Here is a 17035-nt window from a genome sequence, read left to right on the forward strand (position 1 = left end):
AATTGTTAAATAGATAGTGAGTAGCGCAGCCAATCAGAGAGCGGCATTCGTGATAGAACGCTATTACATTTATCCTAACACTGAACCGACGCACGGCAACAAACTACGGCAACATGGAATCTATTTGTTAAATAGATATATGTACACCAAGCCTAAAACTGTGACATTTCTCAATAGCGCTAATAAAACAATAACACTTTTTTTCCCTCCGCATTAGGCTCTTCCAGTTAGTGTTTACTTTCACGCCCAAATCGGACTACTCTAGTAAGGAGAATGGTAAACTTGTGGTCGTCGTAGTCGTCGTGTATTTGTGAGCCTGTGGTGCCATTAATCCGCTGACCTCATAATGACGAAGCGATCGATCACCAGTTCAATCCAAGATGGCGGGGACAGCGAAAAAGACTGATTTGGGATTATTGGAAGAAGACGACGAGTTTGAGGAGTTTCCCGCCGAAGGTATAACACCTTTGTTCCTGATTGAGAGTTATAGTTTGAAAATACCGCATGGGTCTAGATAACTTATTTTAAAAGTCTTATATATATTAAGAAATATTGTAGCTTGAACTGTCACATGTTTATTGAAGCCAGGAATTTGCAATATTCAGCGAAAGGAATAATTGGTTTTTACATCTGAAAAGAAGACGGATCAAACTAGATGAGGTATCCGTTTAAAACTGTAAGGGTCAAGTTCTTCTTGTACAGCTCAGAAAACAGACCTGGTGTCTAGCTATCTACAGTAAGCTTATATTGGTAGAGGTTTTCTTGTCGGTTTTTTTTTTACAGGCAGACGAATCGTTAATCCAATCACCTTAAACTGAAGCTTTGGCTTATACAACAGCAAAAATTAATGATTAGTGGAGTATGTTTAACCTCTGGAATTAGTTTTAAGTTGGCTGATAGTGTTTTCTGAAATTCAAATTAAAAAAATACAGTAGGAAAAGGCTTTGCTTTCAAGGTGGGAAAAAAATGAGCAAATGAGCAGCATATTGAAGTAATATCATGCTCATCAGGGGCATGTGGGCACTACAGGCAACAGTCAATGTGGGATATGGGTTTCTGTCAGGGTTACCGTTACAATCAAGTCGGTCATATTGCCTTCATATTTAGGCTAACCTGAGTGCTATTTAGGCTAACCAGACCACTATTTAGGCTAACGGTAGTGCCATATATTTCACCATTTTGCGTTTTAAACACGCCGTCTCTTAAGCTCAATATTTGTGTTCTTCCCAGCGGTTTTTCAAGCAAAAGGAACTGCTCACAGGCTATCTATTTTGCTAACAAACATAAACAATAGCCCTCATTTAGCCCAAAAATATGCTTGGATATTTGTCCATGGACAGTATCTGTTTCGAGAAGCAAACGGTTTTCCTCCAGCAATGCTCTCAGAAAACTGTAAGCTTTTAGGAACAGATTATGTGCAAAGTCAAATATCCAAGCACATTTTCGCGCCAAATGGAGGTTATTGTATTTGTTATCCTTCAAATATTTTTCGCAGCACATGCAGATGGGGAATATCACTCAGATATTCAGTCATGTGAGGCATTTAGACCAATCATGCGCAAGCGCAAATATTTGATAGATTATAAACTCAAATATTTTCGTTTATTAAACATGTTATCAAACTGATGGTTTGGTACTAGAATGGACAGCTGTAGATGAAGACCAGGCTGACATGCATGTGTGGGAAGACAACTGGGATGATGATACTGTTGAAGATGATTTCTCTAATCAGTTGAGGTAATTATATGCTCGTTTTAACTATTAACACACTCTTGGAGACATTGGAAACATCTTAGATTGTTATTCAGTTCACACTGAAAATTAAAGTCTGTTGCACCATAGTGTTCACTTATTAGAGACCTTAAGCAAACACTTGAGGCAGTTAGGTGGAGGTGGCAATGGCTGTGCGGGAGTTGGGTTGAGGCCGCCTCCTCTTGGCGTGAAATTAGAATATTAAGCTTTCGTAGAAGCGGCGGAGAGCGATGGCTGTTTTGCTTTCGTTTTCAGTGGTCCAATTTGACTTTGTTTGTGGATTTACGAGCATAATGGCAACTTTTCAAGAAGTCCAAAACCTTCTAGCTGTTGCATGCTTTGAGGACATCGTAGATGAGGGTGAATTTCTGTTGTTGTGGGATCTACACACATCGTAAAATCTTGACTTTCCTTACGAACACTACGGCCGATTTGACCTGGACAAGATGGACGATTCAGAGTGTTTGGCTGAGTTTAGAGTCAAGAAACACGACCTTCCAGACCTAGCTGCTGCCTTGCAAATACCAAATCAGTTTGTGTGCCATCAGCGGTCAGTAGCCGATGGAATGGAGGGACTCTGTATGCTGCTCCGATGACTTTCATACCCCTGCAGATACTCAGATATGATAGTACGCTTTGGTTAGCCGATGTCTGTTATGAGCATGGTCATAAATGCTGTGCTGGATTATATTTTTACCACCCACAGTCACAGAATACTACAATGGAACCAAGCTATTCTGCGACTGGCACAGCTTCAAATATATGCTGATACAGTCTCATTATAGGGAGGAGCATTGAACAATTGCTTCCGTGTTATCAATGGAACTGTCCGGCCAATTTGCAGACCCAGAGATCACCAACGCGTGGTGTATAACAGCCATAAACATGTTCATGCGCTTAAGTTTCAGTCCATTGCTCTTCCAAATGGACTCATCGCTAACATGTATGGCCCTGTTGGTAAGTATATTTGGTAGTCAAGAATCTTGTTTTTGAGAGGGCGAACCCCCCTCTTTGCACAAAAAAAATGCAGTACATATATGGGATAATTGGTAACAAAAAGAGCTCCCTCAAGCAAATCCTAGCTACATCCTTTTTTGAATGTCAGTCAACCAGTCACTACTTTATTGTCATTTTTTGAGTTATTTTTTTGGAAAAAAAATACCTCTTAGTCGGCGCGTCGGGTATGTTATGGACGGGTCAATGGATGAGTGAGTGAGAGATGTATATATGTCACACCAATCAGATTGGATGTACTATGAACAGCCAATTAAATTTATTGTTATAAAGGTAAATGGTATGTGAGAAGATTTGATTCGGACACAGTTTAGAACAGCCATATTTATTCTTCTATAAAAGAGGAGGAGGTATTCATATATTGGGCTTACTTCGACATTTTCTGTGGGTTAGGCTGAGGATTTTAGTTGCGAACGAGATGAGCCTTGGGGTTGGAAACAGTTCGTGAGTTAGTAGTATGCAAATGCAACAAGATATTTTTATTTTTAGTTACAAAGGTAACTTGATACTTTTGTTTTTCACAAGGAATAAATTCAATTAGAGGTCACGAATCGTCACTTCTAGTTCTTAGGACATGTTTTAGAGGAGACGAGACTATTTAGATATGAAACAGTTCAAATGTTTACAATAGTAAGTGCAGGTGACGATTGTTTTGTTCTTGTTGCATGCAAATATAACAAGATATTTTTGTTTTTTAGTTACAGAGGGTAATTTGACACTCTTGTTTTTCACAAGGGAGTAAATTCAATAAGAGCTGACGAATCGTCACCACTCTTTCCCACGAGATGTTTGCTATCTTTAGATATAAATGGTAACTTAACACTTGTTTTTTATATGGGAGTAAATTCAATTAGAGCTGACAAGTTATCAGCTATTGTTCCCAGGATATTAAACAAAAAAAGCTTTCATTTCTGGACGGTTTTTAAGTCTCTGCTGTAGCAGTTTATTTTTATTTGATGGGCATTTTATGACATTCTTTTCAGTCCGATATTTTTATATATATATAAAAAGTATCAAAACTGCTCATATGTTCTTTGAAGACTGCGTGGCACCAAGTTAAAGTGCAATTTAATTAAATCAGACTTTCAATGTGTCAGAAAGGTTTTTTTCTCGGTCTCTCTATTTTCAGTGAAGTAGTGTTGTTGTGTTGTGTTGTGTAAAAAGGGTAAACTTACGACTCATATAAAATGCAAAAAGGTCTCTTAACTTGAGTATTTTTGAGCAAAAAATTCCCCTTGGGAGTTGGAAGGGCTATGTGATCGGTGAGTGAGGGAGTTATGCATGTGCACATGTCACACCAATCACAGTGTGGGTTGTATCAAAGAACGAATCAAAGAAAAAAAATAAGATGGTATCTACATTAATCTGGAGACATGTCAGATTACTGTAGTTTTTTCAGTCAAACATTTTATGGCTTACTATTTAGCTATCTTACCATTACCGATGTAACATCGTATGTACATCATAAATTCCCAGTTTCTTTCTTTCTGTACATCACAACCAAAAAGAAATTGTCAAATTAACCAAATCATTACTGTAAAGAGCTCCATGAATGCTCCTATCTCCGAGACTTCACAAAAAAAAATAACTCTTGCACACCTTGCGTGCCTATGTGTTTTTTTTTCTTGAGTCAGAAAAACACTTTTTGCTCACCACTTTTTATGAAATAGTTAACATCATTAGGGTGTGGGTCATTACTTTTTCACCATGATTACAAACTCAAAACACTGTAAAATGTACTTTTTTGCAGAGGGCAGGCGGCATGATTCTGGGAATTTAGCAGACTCACAATTACTGCCTCTCTTGAATCACCATGTATTCTTACCCGGGGGAGGGGGGCAGCTTATGTGCATCTTTGGGGACCACACCTATCCCATGAGAGCTCATCTGATCCAGCCATTTAGAGACAGGATGTTGACTGCTCAGATGCAAGCATTCAATACGTCCATGAGCAAAGTTAGAGAAGCTGTAGAATGGTTGTTTAACGATGTTGCCACATCCTGGAAGTTTATAGATTTCAAGAAGAATTTAAAGATAGGGCTTAGTAGTGTAGGAAAAATGTACTTGGTATGTGCCATTTTACGAAATGCCTTGACTTGTTTCTACTGAAACATGACATCAGAGTCCTTTGATCTGGACCCACCAGCTCTGCAGGACTATTTTATTTAAACCAAACATGAATAAGAGATGTAATCTGATAAGAGTTGTACTGAAACAGAAATTCAGTAAATGCTTAGATGACTTAGTGTAACAAGAAAAAAAATTCACATCTTGGGACCACTCCCTCATTTTGGCATTTCAGTTTGGTGTTTCAGTTAGCTATTTTTCTCCAACACTGGGATAATCTGTCATGAGTCTGTGATTGTTACAGAACAATCTCTGATCTATACATTTACACTTTCATCACAGGGTGATCATGTATGTAAAGTGAATAAAACATATTTTAACATTACTCTGAAATGATTCGTGGTCCAACTGTTACATTCCAGTGAAGCAGGGAGTGGAAGATTTGATGCATGCAAAATTAAATGACAATTCTGTGGGATAGACAAAATAAACCACTTAAATGTAAGACAATAGGAATCCCTCCGTTTCAAACATATGCATAGATTAAACTTAAAAACATCAACATTAGACCAACCCTAAATGACATTCAAAATAAAATAATTTGGTCAAAGCTTAGTCTTTAACCTGAACAACTGTGATGAAGAAGACAAGAAAAAAAGTATGTGAAAGGATTGTTCAGTTACTTGTCAGCCATTTTGTTCAAAATCTGTAGTATGGCTGCATTCTGGTTTTGCATCATGGTGAGCAATTCTTGTTGCATCTTTGCCTGACGCTCTGCTTCAGCTTGTCGAGCACCCATCTTCTCCCTGAGAAAATCAAGAGTTTCACCTCCACTCCTCCTCGACTTCTTGGCTACAGGCTTGACCTTTTGTCTCGCACTTCGTTTACTCGTTTCTCCAAGCTACTCACAAGCTTTCCGCCTTATTTCTTCACCAATCGCTCAATCTGAATCAGCCTTTTCTTTACTAGTGCAACCAAGGTCACTGGCCTCTACCTCCTCCCATTTTTCTGATATCTCTTCCATCAGAATATCCATCTCGCTATCTTTGATGTCAACTCCACTCAGTTTTGCCTGATGTTTTCGTTTCACCTTGAATTTTGTCCAGTAGTAGTTTGAAATGTTCCTGTACATTTTTCTTCTTCACCTGAAACTTCATGGAGGTTTCGTCATTCAGATGATCCGTGATGGCATTCCATATTTTTCCTCGATCTACAGTCCTTGGTTTGAAGATCCATTGTTCTGAAGCTCTGACTTCTTTCGCTAGGATCAAGTCATGTGCTTCTGTCCATTCCATGATCGAACTAGAAGAGAGAAAACAAAAGCTTATTAAAAACAGGTCAAGTCTATCGATTCACCCTTTGGAAATATTCCAAAGTTTTAGAGACAAATCGGAAGAACAAAATAGCATTTTGTACAAGCAAGTACTTGCAATCTAAAGTTTTAAAGTCTACAAGACATAAACATCGCTGAGAACAATGTGAATCCCAGGAAACTCACCCATTTCTTTTGCTTTTCTCTCCTTCACTTGCCATCTTTCTTCTTTACTCACACCTCCAATGTGAAGTGTGATTTTCGCTGTAAAGCAAAAGAAATATCAAATTTTTGCAAATAAAATACAAATAGAAGCATAAAAAAAAGCATTTTTTGACTTTATCGAGGAGTTTCCGTGTATTTTAGGTGCTACAAATCGGAAAATAAAGTGACCATCTCTCAAGGCGGCTAAACCTACCTTTCTCTCCACTGCCACTGTTGGAAGACGCGGGCAATACTCCATGTGATTATGCTAATTAGCTCGAGAGCGGGAAATTTTACTTCCGGTTGGCGTCCACCTCACTGCCTCCAGTGCTTGCTTAACGTCTCTACTAACTCTTCTGGCCTTCTGACAGGGCGAGGGAAAAAATTGTTTGGTATTAAGGAGGCAAATTGTGGGGGAAAAAACATCAATTGTGCAGGGAATCGTGCAGGATTATCCAATTTTTGGATGAACAAAACTTCAATCTCAAGGGTTCTTGCCAAGTCCTACAGTGAGGAAGTTCTGCATTGATGAAAATTTAGCAAACTTATTTCACTAGTAGTTCAAATACGCCAAGCAATCGCCAATTGTTTTAGCAAACTGTGTCTGACTGAGTCCATCTAAATAAAATCATTTGAAATGACTTAAGTTGTTGCATATGAAACCAAAATAGAATGCCGTAGTTAAAGTATAATATTATCTTGTAAAATACATTAAGATAATTCTACTTGAACACAAATGCAAATGTTGCAATCTGATTGGCTGAGTGATCGTACACTGTCAGCCATTGGTGTGCAGTGACTGGAGGTTGTCTATGAAATGGCAATGTTTTTTTCTGTGTTCCAAAGTTCTGTAAGAACATTTTAATGCAAATGGATAATTAAATTCCTAAGAAGACTAAAAGAAGGACATTAATGTTTTCTTGACTTTAATAAACTTGAAAGTATTGAAAAAATAGTGCGCACTTGCACACAACTTCAATTTAAAGAGACAATTCAGTCAGAGTGGTCTTTCTCATGCACAAAGTTTATTAACAAATCAAGAAGTAATTGGAAACAGTTATTTGAGGTAAATTTCGGTTAGATTTCTACTAAAACAATTAGATTATTTGCTGGAGATTTCCATGAGGTGAAAGTTGATGAGGCGAAAAGCCTCATCAACTATTACCTCATAGAAATCTTGAGTTCACAATCTAATTATTGCCGTGTTTCAATCAGTTAAAATATGTAGCTTGATTAGTTCTTCATAAACTGTGTTAAGGTGCGCAAATTCTCGCAAGTTATCTGTAAAACACACAACCTGAAAGTTTATGCAAATTTTGTGCAAATGTAATTTGATCAGTGCTGTTGTTGTTATTATATTCGCTGGAGCACTTCGGTCAAGATTTCTTATTAATTTTCTCTTGAGAGGTAAATAGCCTGAAAAGTTCATAAGAATCTCTACTACCAACAAGAAAGCTGTTTTATGAAACACACCCCACACCCACACCCCACACCCTGTCAGAAGGCCTGACTCTTTCAGGAAACATATGGGCTTGAAACATTGTTTGGTACATCACTTGGCCTGTGATCCTAAAATTTGACACCTATTAGGTCATGGGTTGTAATTCAAGGATGATTTTTTGAAACCTAAAGCATTAGCTCCTGTCCAGTAACAAACAATTATTGCACCCTGAAAATAGTTGTGTCTGTAGTTTAAAAGTTTAAAACAAATAGCACTTAAAGTTTACCAAAAGAAATACCACTATCAGCCACATTTGGAAAGCAATCCCCTGAGTTGTGCATATGCTTGTGATTGCATAAGTATAGTTTTGTTGTATTGGCTCTTCAGATCCTTCTTTCCATATGGGGCATAAAACATAATTAAGTACTGACTGGAAATTTTAGGCAAAACTTCCTTGCTTTCCTCCAGTGATATTTGACTTCAAAGCTGAGTTTGAATCCCTCTTTCCTGTTATGAATTATCAATTTTGTTTCCATCTGTTAAATGTTTGTTTATGATGATAAACTCTCTACCGAACATTGAACAGGAGGAGGGAGAAATGACAATAGTTTGTAGTCTTAAAATTAAAATTACTGTAAAATTCTGAAAACAAGCCCTGGGGCTTGGTGATTCAGACTTATTATTGGAAGACAGCTGTGCTTCACATTTGTGCCCACAATTTTTCAAATATGTGCAAATGGTAATATTGATGTGTTGACCAGAAATTCTTGACATGCCAACTTCAAACACAATGCCAATAAACTTGAAGGTGGGCACACGCAAGGGGACTATTCCCTGCGACTATTCCCTGCAACTAGTCGTGGGGACAAGTCCCATCATGTGAACTAGCCATTTTTGCCACAAAATCTAGTCACAGGGACCAAAAATTTGGTCCCTGCAACTAGTCCCATGAGTTCAGAATGGGACTTTTTGGGGACAAGTCCCTGCAACTTGTTCCTTGAAATGCTTCATGTGGACTGTTCTTGGGACAAGTCCCTGCGACCAGTCCGTTTGTGTAAACTCTTCAGGGGACTAGTTGCAGGGACTAGTCGCCTCGTGTGTGCTGACCTGTGGTAATCATTAAAGACAATAAATTTTGACAATTTCTGACCACAATGCTTTAGTGCACGGAATCATTCTAAGATAAATAAAAAGGCATCATAATAATAGTATATGTTTGGTTTGCTTTGGTTTATTTTGTATTTGAGGGCAATTTCCAAATATAAGCCCCCAGGAGTTTATATTTGGGGGTCTTATTATAGGAGGCTTTTTTCCGTTTCGATTTTGGGTGGTTATATTTGGAGGGGCTTACTTTCGAATTTGTTTTGTTATCAGTTATCTTTTGTTACTATCTCAATTGAAATTGAATTATTCTTCTTTAAGACGGGTAACAAATCAGAAGATTTTTAAAGCATATAGTTTCGGATTTACAGAAATTAGAAATTTGTTGAAAACTCTGACCAGCATTTTTAGCAGATTCAGAAATTCAGACCAATTTTTTAGCATGTACTATTTGACCATTTTTCAAACTGTTTCAGGCTTTATCCTTTGGGCTGTGACTTCTGGCCTTAAGAAGGGCTGTTCAACGTTTCAATGTCGATGTTTACTTCAGTAATGTGAGATGATTGTTTTCAAAAAAGAAGACTGAAGAATTTTTCTTCTTTGTTTATCAGGGCAGAATTGGAAAAGCATGGACACCAAGTGGACCAACCAGAGCCAATGAAAACATGACCTTTTCTTACACTGGACTCAATCGCTTCTAGTTTCTGAACTTTTCTTTTCCTTGTTAATTCTTTTTACATGTACACAGTGTAAAAGATGTAAGATAAGTATAAGAATTCTTTTAAACAAAATTCTTGTTCTTGGGACATTTAACTAAAATAAAATGTACTTGGTTGGCTAACGTGGTGTTTCTGTTGAATGACAAAATAAAACTTGTGGAAGACAAATATAAAGTAGAGTTTTGACTCATGACCAAGAATAGGTCACATTGCACAGGAATGAAAGTTGATTCAAAATGAAATTGAAACTCTGCAAACAGTGTACCTGAAAACCCTCAATTTTTAACGAGTGATAACGCGGCTAGAGTGAGTTATAGGAAGAAATAATTCGCTCGCTTGGTCAGTCGGTCAGTAAGTCAGTCGATACGTTGTAAACATTTTTTGGGGTGGTTATTTCGCTGACCTGGGTCTTTTGTGAGGGGGCGACATTTGCTTGACCATTGTGAACAAAATGGCCGCCAAAGCGATTACATGTAACTGATCTTTCACTCTCAACAATGGTGGGTGTATAATTCGATCCATCGACCGCTTTGACAGCGGCTTTTAACTGAAAGTTTCATGCTCGAGGAGTGTTTTTGTTCTTCCGCAAATTATTTCAATGGCTTGAACATTTCCCGGTGTATCTAATCGAACGTTCGGTAATCGAACCCAGTTGAACAACGATAATTCGATTGGATTCGGCAATCGAACATATAATCGAACTCACTCTAAAATTTGGTCGATTGAAGAAAATCGAACGTTCGATTGCCGAACGGTTGACAATCAAACAAAATCGAACGTTCGATTACCGAACGGTAAACAGTGGTTCTCAATCAAACATGCGATTACCAAACTCCTGTTTGTTTGATTTTTATGCTTGAATATTAACACTGATAAAAAACGAAGTAATGAAAAAAATGCCTAAATATTACCCTATTATCAAACAAGTGTATATTTTACGTAGATTTTGTACTTTGAACCGTCCCCCTAATCCCCCGAATCCTTTGTTAGAGATTTGATAGGACGATTGTCACACCTACATATAAATAGATCTTTACCTATAAAGTACTGCCTACATGTATAATACACATTCAGTTCTTTGCTAGAACTCGTTACTTTATCAGTAGTAACAATCAGTTTAAAACAACCCAAGTGTTCCACCTATAAATATAAAGTTATAAATCAAAACGGAACTCATTTTTGAATTTTGGAAAAATTGAATCCTCTTTAACTTTATTTAAAGAATAAATCAAGGTGTTCTATGAGCAAACTTGTGAATAGAAAGGTAAATGTAATACATTTCATACTTTGAGTATCGGCAAGCTTCAAAGAAAACCAGTTTTCGGGGCAAGCTGTACCTATGATCTACTAGCCCGAAAGAATTTCATCTTATACAGTACTTCTGTAATTTTGATTTCCTCAGAGCTTCTCCTGTACTCGTTAAGGACCTGGGGACGTGATTGAACGACGTTCGTTTGTACGCAAAGCATTTTTTTAGGTACAAATCCAAAATGGCTTACTGCATTGCATTTGTCGAGTATGTCTGTCCCTTAAAGTTCGAAATGCATAGAATCAACACGTTAGATTCAACTCCCAACGAGGTGCACATCAAGATCTTAAATAAATGTTGGACTGATTCCTAATTGACCGATTGACAGAACGGCCAACCGGCATTATCGGCCGGCTGAATGCTTCTCTGATCGTGTTTGGAGTCCCTCTAATATTGATTCTGACGGGAGAAGAAAACTAGGAAAGGATATCGGTGTTTTTCTGTAAGGCTGATTATTTGATCAAAACCAAGAGATTATCAAGGTAAGAGAGTGAATCCCCCATGTAGGCCTTATACCCAAGGTAATCAGACATTGTACCCAGTTCTTCTGCGGATAAGTTACTCGCGCGTTGCGTGGATGTTTTCGTGGAGGATCTGTTTATGTTTCGTTTCGTTTCGTTTCAAAGCAAAGGAAAACCTCCAACGCGGCCGTCGATAAAACCAGGAACATGGAACATTCCGGAACATCCCGGAACATCGAATAATTATCATAATTGTGCGAAAAATATGTAAAATTAAATTTTTAAAACTAAAATAAACAAAAATAAACTGGTATCAGCTTGAAATATGAGAAGATATTATTGGGTATAGGGGAGTCGGTAGCAGAGGGGTAGGGAGCGTTGGGTATTCATTCAACTGACCACAATGGGTGCAGGCTCCTCTTCTTTCCTGCCAATTGCGTCACGTCGCTTTTCAGCACTCTGTTTTTCAACACAAACATGGACGATTCTGACGATGAATGCCAGGTAATTCATTGCGTCTCCTTTTTGGATCCCTGATTTCTTCAACATCTGAGGTGTTTGTTTGTGCATGATACAGTTGCTTGTTAAATCAGAATTCATAGTTTTGTCCCTACTCCATCTTCATGTTGCTATTTACCATCCCCAGTTTTCGCGCCGCTCCGCTAGAAACGCCTGGAACTATGACCCACTAAGTGCAGACTCGGCCTTTCCGGAAGCCCGAGTAACAAGCAAGTTATCATTAATAAACTAGTGGTAATCAAAGATTTATAGAGCAGCGCGTTCACGCGCGGTTTTCGCGTGTCTGGTTTACTTTGGTGGTGTTCGAATGGCTCGATAGAAAACTAAGTTTGATCGAATGTCAGATAACGATCTGCACGTGAAGTTGAACTAGCGATGAATAGATTATAGCCTGCGGTAAAAGTATTTTTAATTAATTAAGTATTAACTTGTACCAGACAAACATTTTTTAGGAGATGCATTTGAACTGTTGGCGACACTTAGAATTCAATTTCACTTGTAACAAATATTTCTAGAGACAATAAAGTTTTGACCAGCGACCCCGCAAGACAGCGCGCGCGTCGCCAAATGTTTTTAAATTTTGTGTTTGTATTTGTTTAAACTGTCATCAGAGGTCGAGCAGTCTGAAAGAAGAAGAAAGAAAGAAAGAACAAGAAAGTCGATGCCGAAGAGTTTCTATTTTTATCTCATGGAGAAACTATTTTTTCATGAGAAATCGTGAATACGCATATCTTTGTATTGACGTAATGAATTGAATAAAGAAATCACACTCGTGTACCCATACTTTTAGGTCTGATTAAGGAGTTCGAACGCCACCACCTTAATTTTCTGTGAAGAACGAAATCTGGGAATAAAGGACAGTCACGTGATTAAACTGACGGTGACGACTGGAAGGAATTGATTACTCTTCTTAGTTGCTAGCCTTCACTCATTGCAGTCACTTTCATTTTTCTTTCTTTTTTTCCTTTTTTATGTTTTTGTTTTGTTTCTATTTTCCGAACTGATTCCAGTTTATTTTTGTTTGATTTGATTTTTTAAAATTTTATTTTACATATTTTTCGCGTAATTATGATAATTATTCGATGTTCCGGGATGTTCCGGAATGCTCCATGTTCCTGATTTTATCGACGGCCCCTCCAACGCTGTGGAGATATCTTCTTTGATATTTTTATTACAAGCAAACGAGCTTCGGCTCTCGGTATGTTTTAATATAGTTTCGAAACTTTAATAGTCCCCTGCTCAAACAATAACAACTGAATGAGGGCCAGTAAAATGTTTAGACAAACGAGTGGTAAGCAAATAAACGCCCAAACACAAGCTAGTCAACCGAACAAACAGATGGTCGAAAGTGCAGGCAAACGCTGGCTGCCCAAGTAGCAAAAAGAAGTTTAAGTTGCAACGGCAACAACGCCAAAGGCAACGACGATTAAAAAATGAATTAATATTCAACCTACGAATCTCGCGAGAATTTACATTCATTTAGTTTGTCTACACTGATGTTTTTTGACCTTTTGTAAACAAAGGGAAAGAAATGAACAAAAAATTATAACGCACGCTTACACAGCCATTGTACTCGTTGCCGTTACCGTTGAAGTCTGTTTAATTAAACTCCCTAAAACCGAATAAACGGCGAAATAGTGAACAGCCAGACGACCACAAAACAAACGAAAGCCCGGCCGAACAAAAAGGCGGCTGAGAGTGCAGAAAACATCTCTGGTATGAAACGAAACCAAAACATATGAAATGACGTTCCTGCCATTTTGTCTCAGGTAGTTTCGAGAAAGTCGCTTCGGCTGTCCACGCATCGCGCGAATGACATCCTCAGAAGAACTGGGTGCCATGTCTAAACATAGGCACGCAAGGCGTGCAAGAGTTATTTTTTTTGGTGTGAAGTGTCGGAGATAGAAGCATTCATGGTACAGTAATGATTTGGTTAATTTGACAAGTTTTCTTGGTTGCGATGTTACATCGGTCATGATGAGATAGCTAAATAGTAAGCCATAAAATGTTTGAACTGAACAAACTACAGTGATCTGACACGTCTCCAGATTACTGTAGATACCATCCTATTTTCTAACAGGCAATTTGATTCGTTCTTTGATTCAACCCGCACTGTGATTGGTGTGACACGCGCACAAGCATAACTCCCTCACTAACCGATCACATAACCCTTCCAACCCCCAAGAGGAATTTTTGCTCAGAAATACTCAAGTTAATTTAGAGACTTTTTCGCATTTTATACGAGTCGTAAGTTTACCTTTTTACACAACACAACACTAATTCACCGAAAATAGAAAGAAAGATAAAAAAAACCTCTGACATGTTGAAAGTCTGATTTAATTACATTGCACTTTAACTTGGTGCCATGCAGTCTTCAAAGAACATTTGAACAGTTTTCATACCTTTTACCTTTAAAAAGATCGGACTGAAATGAATGTCAACAAATAAAACTATTAAACTGCTACTGCAGAGACGTAAAAACCGTCCAGAAACGAAAGCTTCTTTTTTGTTTAATATCCTAGAAACAATAGCCGATAACTTGGTCAACTCTAATTGAATTTACTCCCATATAAAAAACAAAAGTGTTAAGTTACCATTTGTTACTAAAGATAGCAAACATCTCGTGGGAAAGAGTGGTGACGATTCGTCTACTCTAATTGAATTTACTCCCTTGTGAAAAACAAGAGTGTCAAATTACACTTTGTAACTAAAAAAAAACTCGTTATATTTGCATGCAACAAGAACAAAACAATCGTTACCCACACTTACTATTGTAAACGTTAGAACTGTTTCAAATCTAAAGTCTCGTCCCCTCTAAAACATGTCCTAAGAACTAGACGCGACGATTCGTGACCTCTAATTGAATTTATTCCTTGTGAAAAACAAAAGTATCAAGTTACCTTTGTAACTAAAAATAAAAATATATCGTTGCATTTGCATACTACTAACTCACGAACTGTTTCACACCTCAAGGCTCATCTCGTTCATTTAACTAAAATCCTCAGCCTAACCCACAGAAAATGTCGAAGTAAACCAAATATATGAATACTTCCTCCTCTTTTATAGAGGAATAAATACGGCCGTTCTGAACTCTATCGGGATCAGATCTTCTCGCATACCATTTACCTTTACAACAAGAAATTTGATTGGCTGTTTATAGTAGATCCAATCTGATTGGTGTGACATATATGCATCTCTCACTGACTCACTCGCTGACTCACTGACTCACTGACTCACTGACTCACTGACTCACTCATCCATTGACCCGTCCATAACATACCCGACGCGCCGACTAAGAGGTATTTTTTTACAAAAAAAATAACTCAAAAATAACTCAAGGTGGCTCGTACCAGTTTTCAGGTTTTTGACGGCTCATAACTTTGTAAGAATAGAACAAAAAGGTAGACCAGGGCCACTGTAATATTTTTGTAGGTTTGGATTATATCATTTATACTTGACCTAAATAGGCTTTTTGTCGTCAGCAGTTACCATGGCAACATTCTAAAAGGATTTTTCAGACCTGATTTTTCGCTTATGTCACTAATAACTAAAAAATTAATCCGGTGACCCCGAGTTTTTTTAAATCAATAGCTTTTGGCATCTGAAAATGAAAATGCACAACAATTTTAAAATAAATTTACGGAGCCGATTTCTTGTAAACTTGGAAAAACGGCAATTTGCACAAAGTGCAAATTTCCTTCCGTAGAATTTTTTTATTTTTTTTCTGACGCTTCCTCTCAATAATAATAATATTATATTAAAACAATAAAAGGAAGGGGTCACTGGGCTTGTTTTTATGTAAAAGCCTTCGCGAGTTCCGTTATTCCCACGCGCGTAAACACGCATTCAAAAATCCAGACTTTATAAGATCAGCAGTTGCTCATGAGCTGTTTTGACTACCGCTGACTGCTTCGTGTGCCCGTGCGGGCTAGCGGGCTCCGAGCAGGCGTTTTGTTTTGTTTGCTGCTAAAACTTCATTTACAGTTGTAGTTGCGTAAAGATCACCTCCTGGGCTTACTCTGTAGGATTTTTACACGAATTCTGAGTAGATTTGCTATGTTTTCCGAGTCCTTTATACGCTCCGGGGGGGTACTTTGGGAATTTCTGGGTGGGGATGTGCCGCTGGGACTCTGAAACCCTTAGCCTATACCAGAGCTAGATCAGCTGAATTTTGCTACCCTATACTAGAGTAAACTCCCCAAGTCCCCCCATCTATCAACACTGCTGAGGCTTATCTGCGTAAATTTAAACTTGGCGATTTGTTTTTTTTTTTGAGTGGAATTTCCTGGTTTCCTTAGTCTAGATAAACTCTTCAACCAACTAGTCAGTTCTGTGAAAAATGATACCCTTTTCTAGACCCAAACGCTCTGATTTATATACCCTATCCTAGAGTAAACTGCTTGAAAACCATACCCTTCACAGCGGCACATACCTATATAGCCCATATATGGCAGTGCCCCCCCCCCCTCCCCCGGGATACGCTCCCAGTGGCTGTCACGATCGATCGAGTTTCCTTTGAAATTTGGGAAACATTGAATTCCCGAAACAATTTTTCTTAAATACACAGAATTGACTCAAGTTGTTCTAGCAGGTAAAGCCTCTTTTATATGCGAATTTCGTCTCCAACAGTACAAAAGTGACCTTGCGCGAAAAAAGCCGCGCGCCGCCATATTTGTTTTGGTCTTTCGGGTTTTAAACCTCGCGCCTCTATCGTACGTGTTACTCACGCGTGACGCACGATGGTAATCTACTCCCCGCGCGAGAAAACTGGTACCAACCACCTTAAGAGGGATTCCCTTGGGTAGAAGGCCTACATGGGGGATTCAATCTCTTACCTTGATAATCTCTCGATCAAAATTGAAATCTGTTATCCAGTCTTCCAAGCTTTACAGTAGGAAGATAGTCCCTGGGGTTTGGGTACTCCCATGAAGTACCTGTACGGTGGGTATGGCTGTTCAAGGGGAGTCGTGATTTGGGTGCCCCTGATCTAGAACGGGGTACCATATCCATAATTGAGACATTTTGATTTCGAATGCAGGAAAACTAATTTTTTAGCAGCGACTTTAAGTTACTCGAAGAAGATTTTATATATTAAATTTTTAGAACGGGACATTAAAAAGAGTTTGAAATTTTAGT

General features: G+C 38.2%; 1 protein-coding gene and 2 pseudogenes across 1 annotated transcript; 2 read left to right on the forward strand and 1 right to left on the reverse strand.

The window, feature by feature from the left end:
• The first annotated feature begins 315 nt into the window (after positions 1-315).
• Positions 316-9732, forward strand: LOC110058861 (26S proteasome complex subunit SEM1-like). Its single transcript, XM_020765523.2, has 3 exons — positions 316-456; positions 1641-1737; positions 9503-9732. The coding sequence occupies exons 1-3, from the start codon at positions 381-383 to the stop codon at positions 9558-9560; spliced, it is 231 nt and encodes a 76-aa protein (XP_020621182.1). The 5' UTR covers positions 316-380; the 3' UTR covers positions 9561-9732.
• LOC149115430 (uncharacterized) lies at positions 1744-9471 on the forward strand (annotated as a pseudogene).
• On the reverse strand, positions 5513-6162 carry LOC149115431 (uncharacterized; annotated as a pseudogene).
• Positions 9733-17035: the final 7303 nt, after the last annotated feature.

Source organism: Orbicella faveolata, unplaced genomic scaffold, assembly GCF_042242905.1.
Source record: "Orbicella faveolata isolate gen_17 unplaced genomic scaffold, um_ofav_v1 contig_13, whole genome shotgun sequence".
NCBI classification, from domain to species: domain Eukaryota; kingdom Metazoa; phylum Cnidaria; class Anthozoa; order Scleractinia; family Merulinidae; genus Orbicella; species Orbicella faveolata.

Bases quoted from the DNA above. Each gene is read 5' to 3' on its own strand.
- LOC110058861 (XM_020765523.2), top strand. From the start codon at position 381: ATGGCGGGGACAGCGAAAAAGACTGATTTGGGATTATTGGAAGAAGAC. The intron at 457-1,640 runs GTATAACACCTT...GTTTGGTACTAG, and splicing joins TGAGGAGTTTCCCGCCGAAG to AATGGACAGCTGTAGATGAA. The intron at 1,738-9,502 runs GTAATTATATGC...TTTGTTTATCAG, and splicing joins GATTTCTCTAATCAGTTGAG to GGCAGAATTGGAAAAGCATG.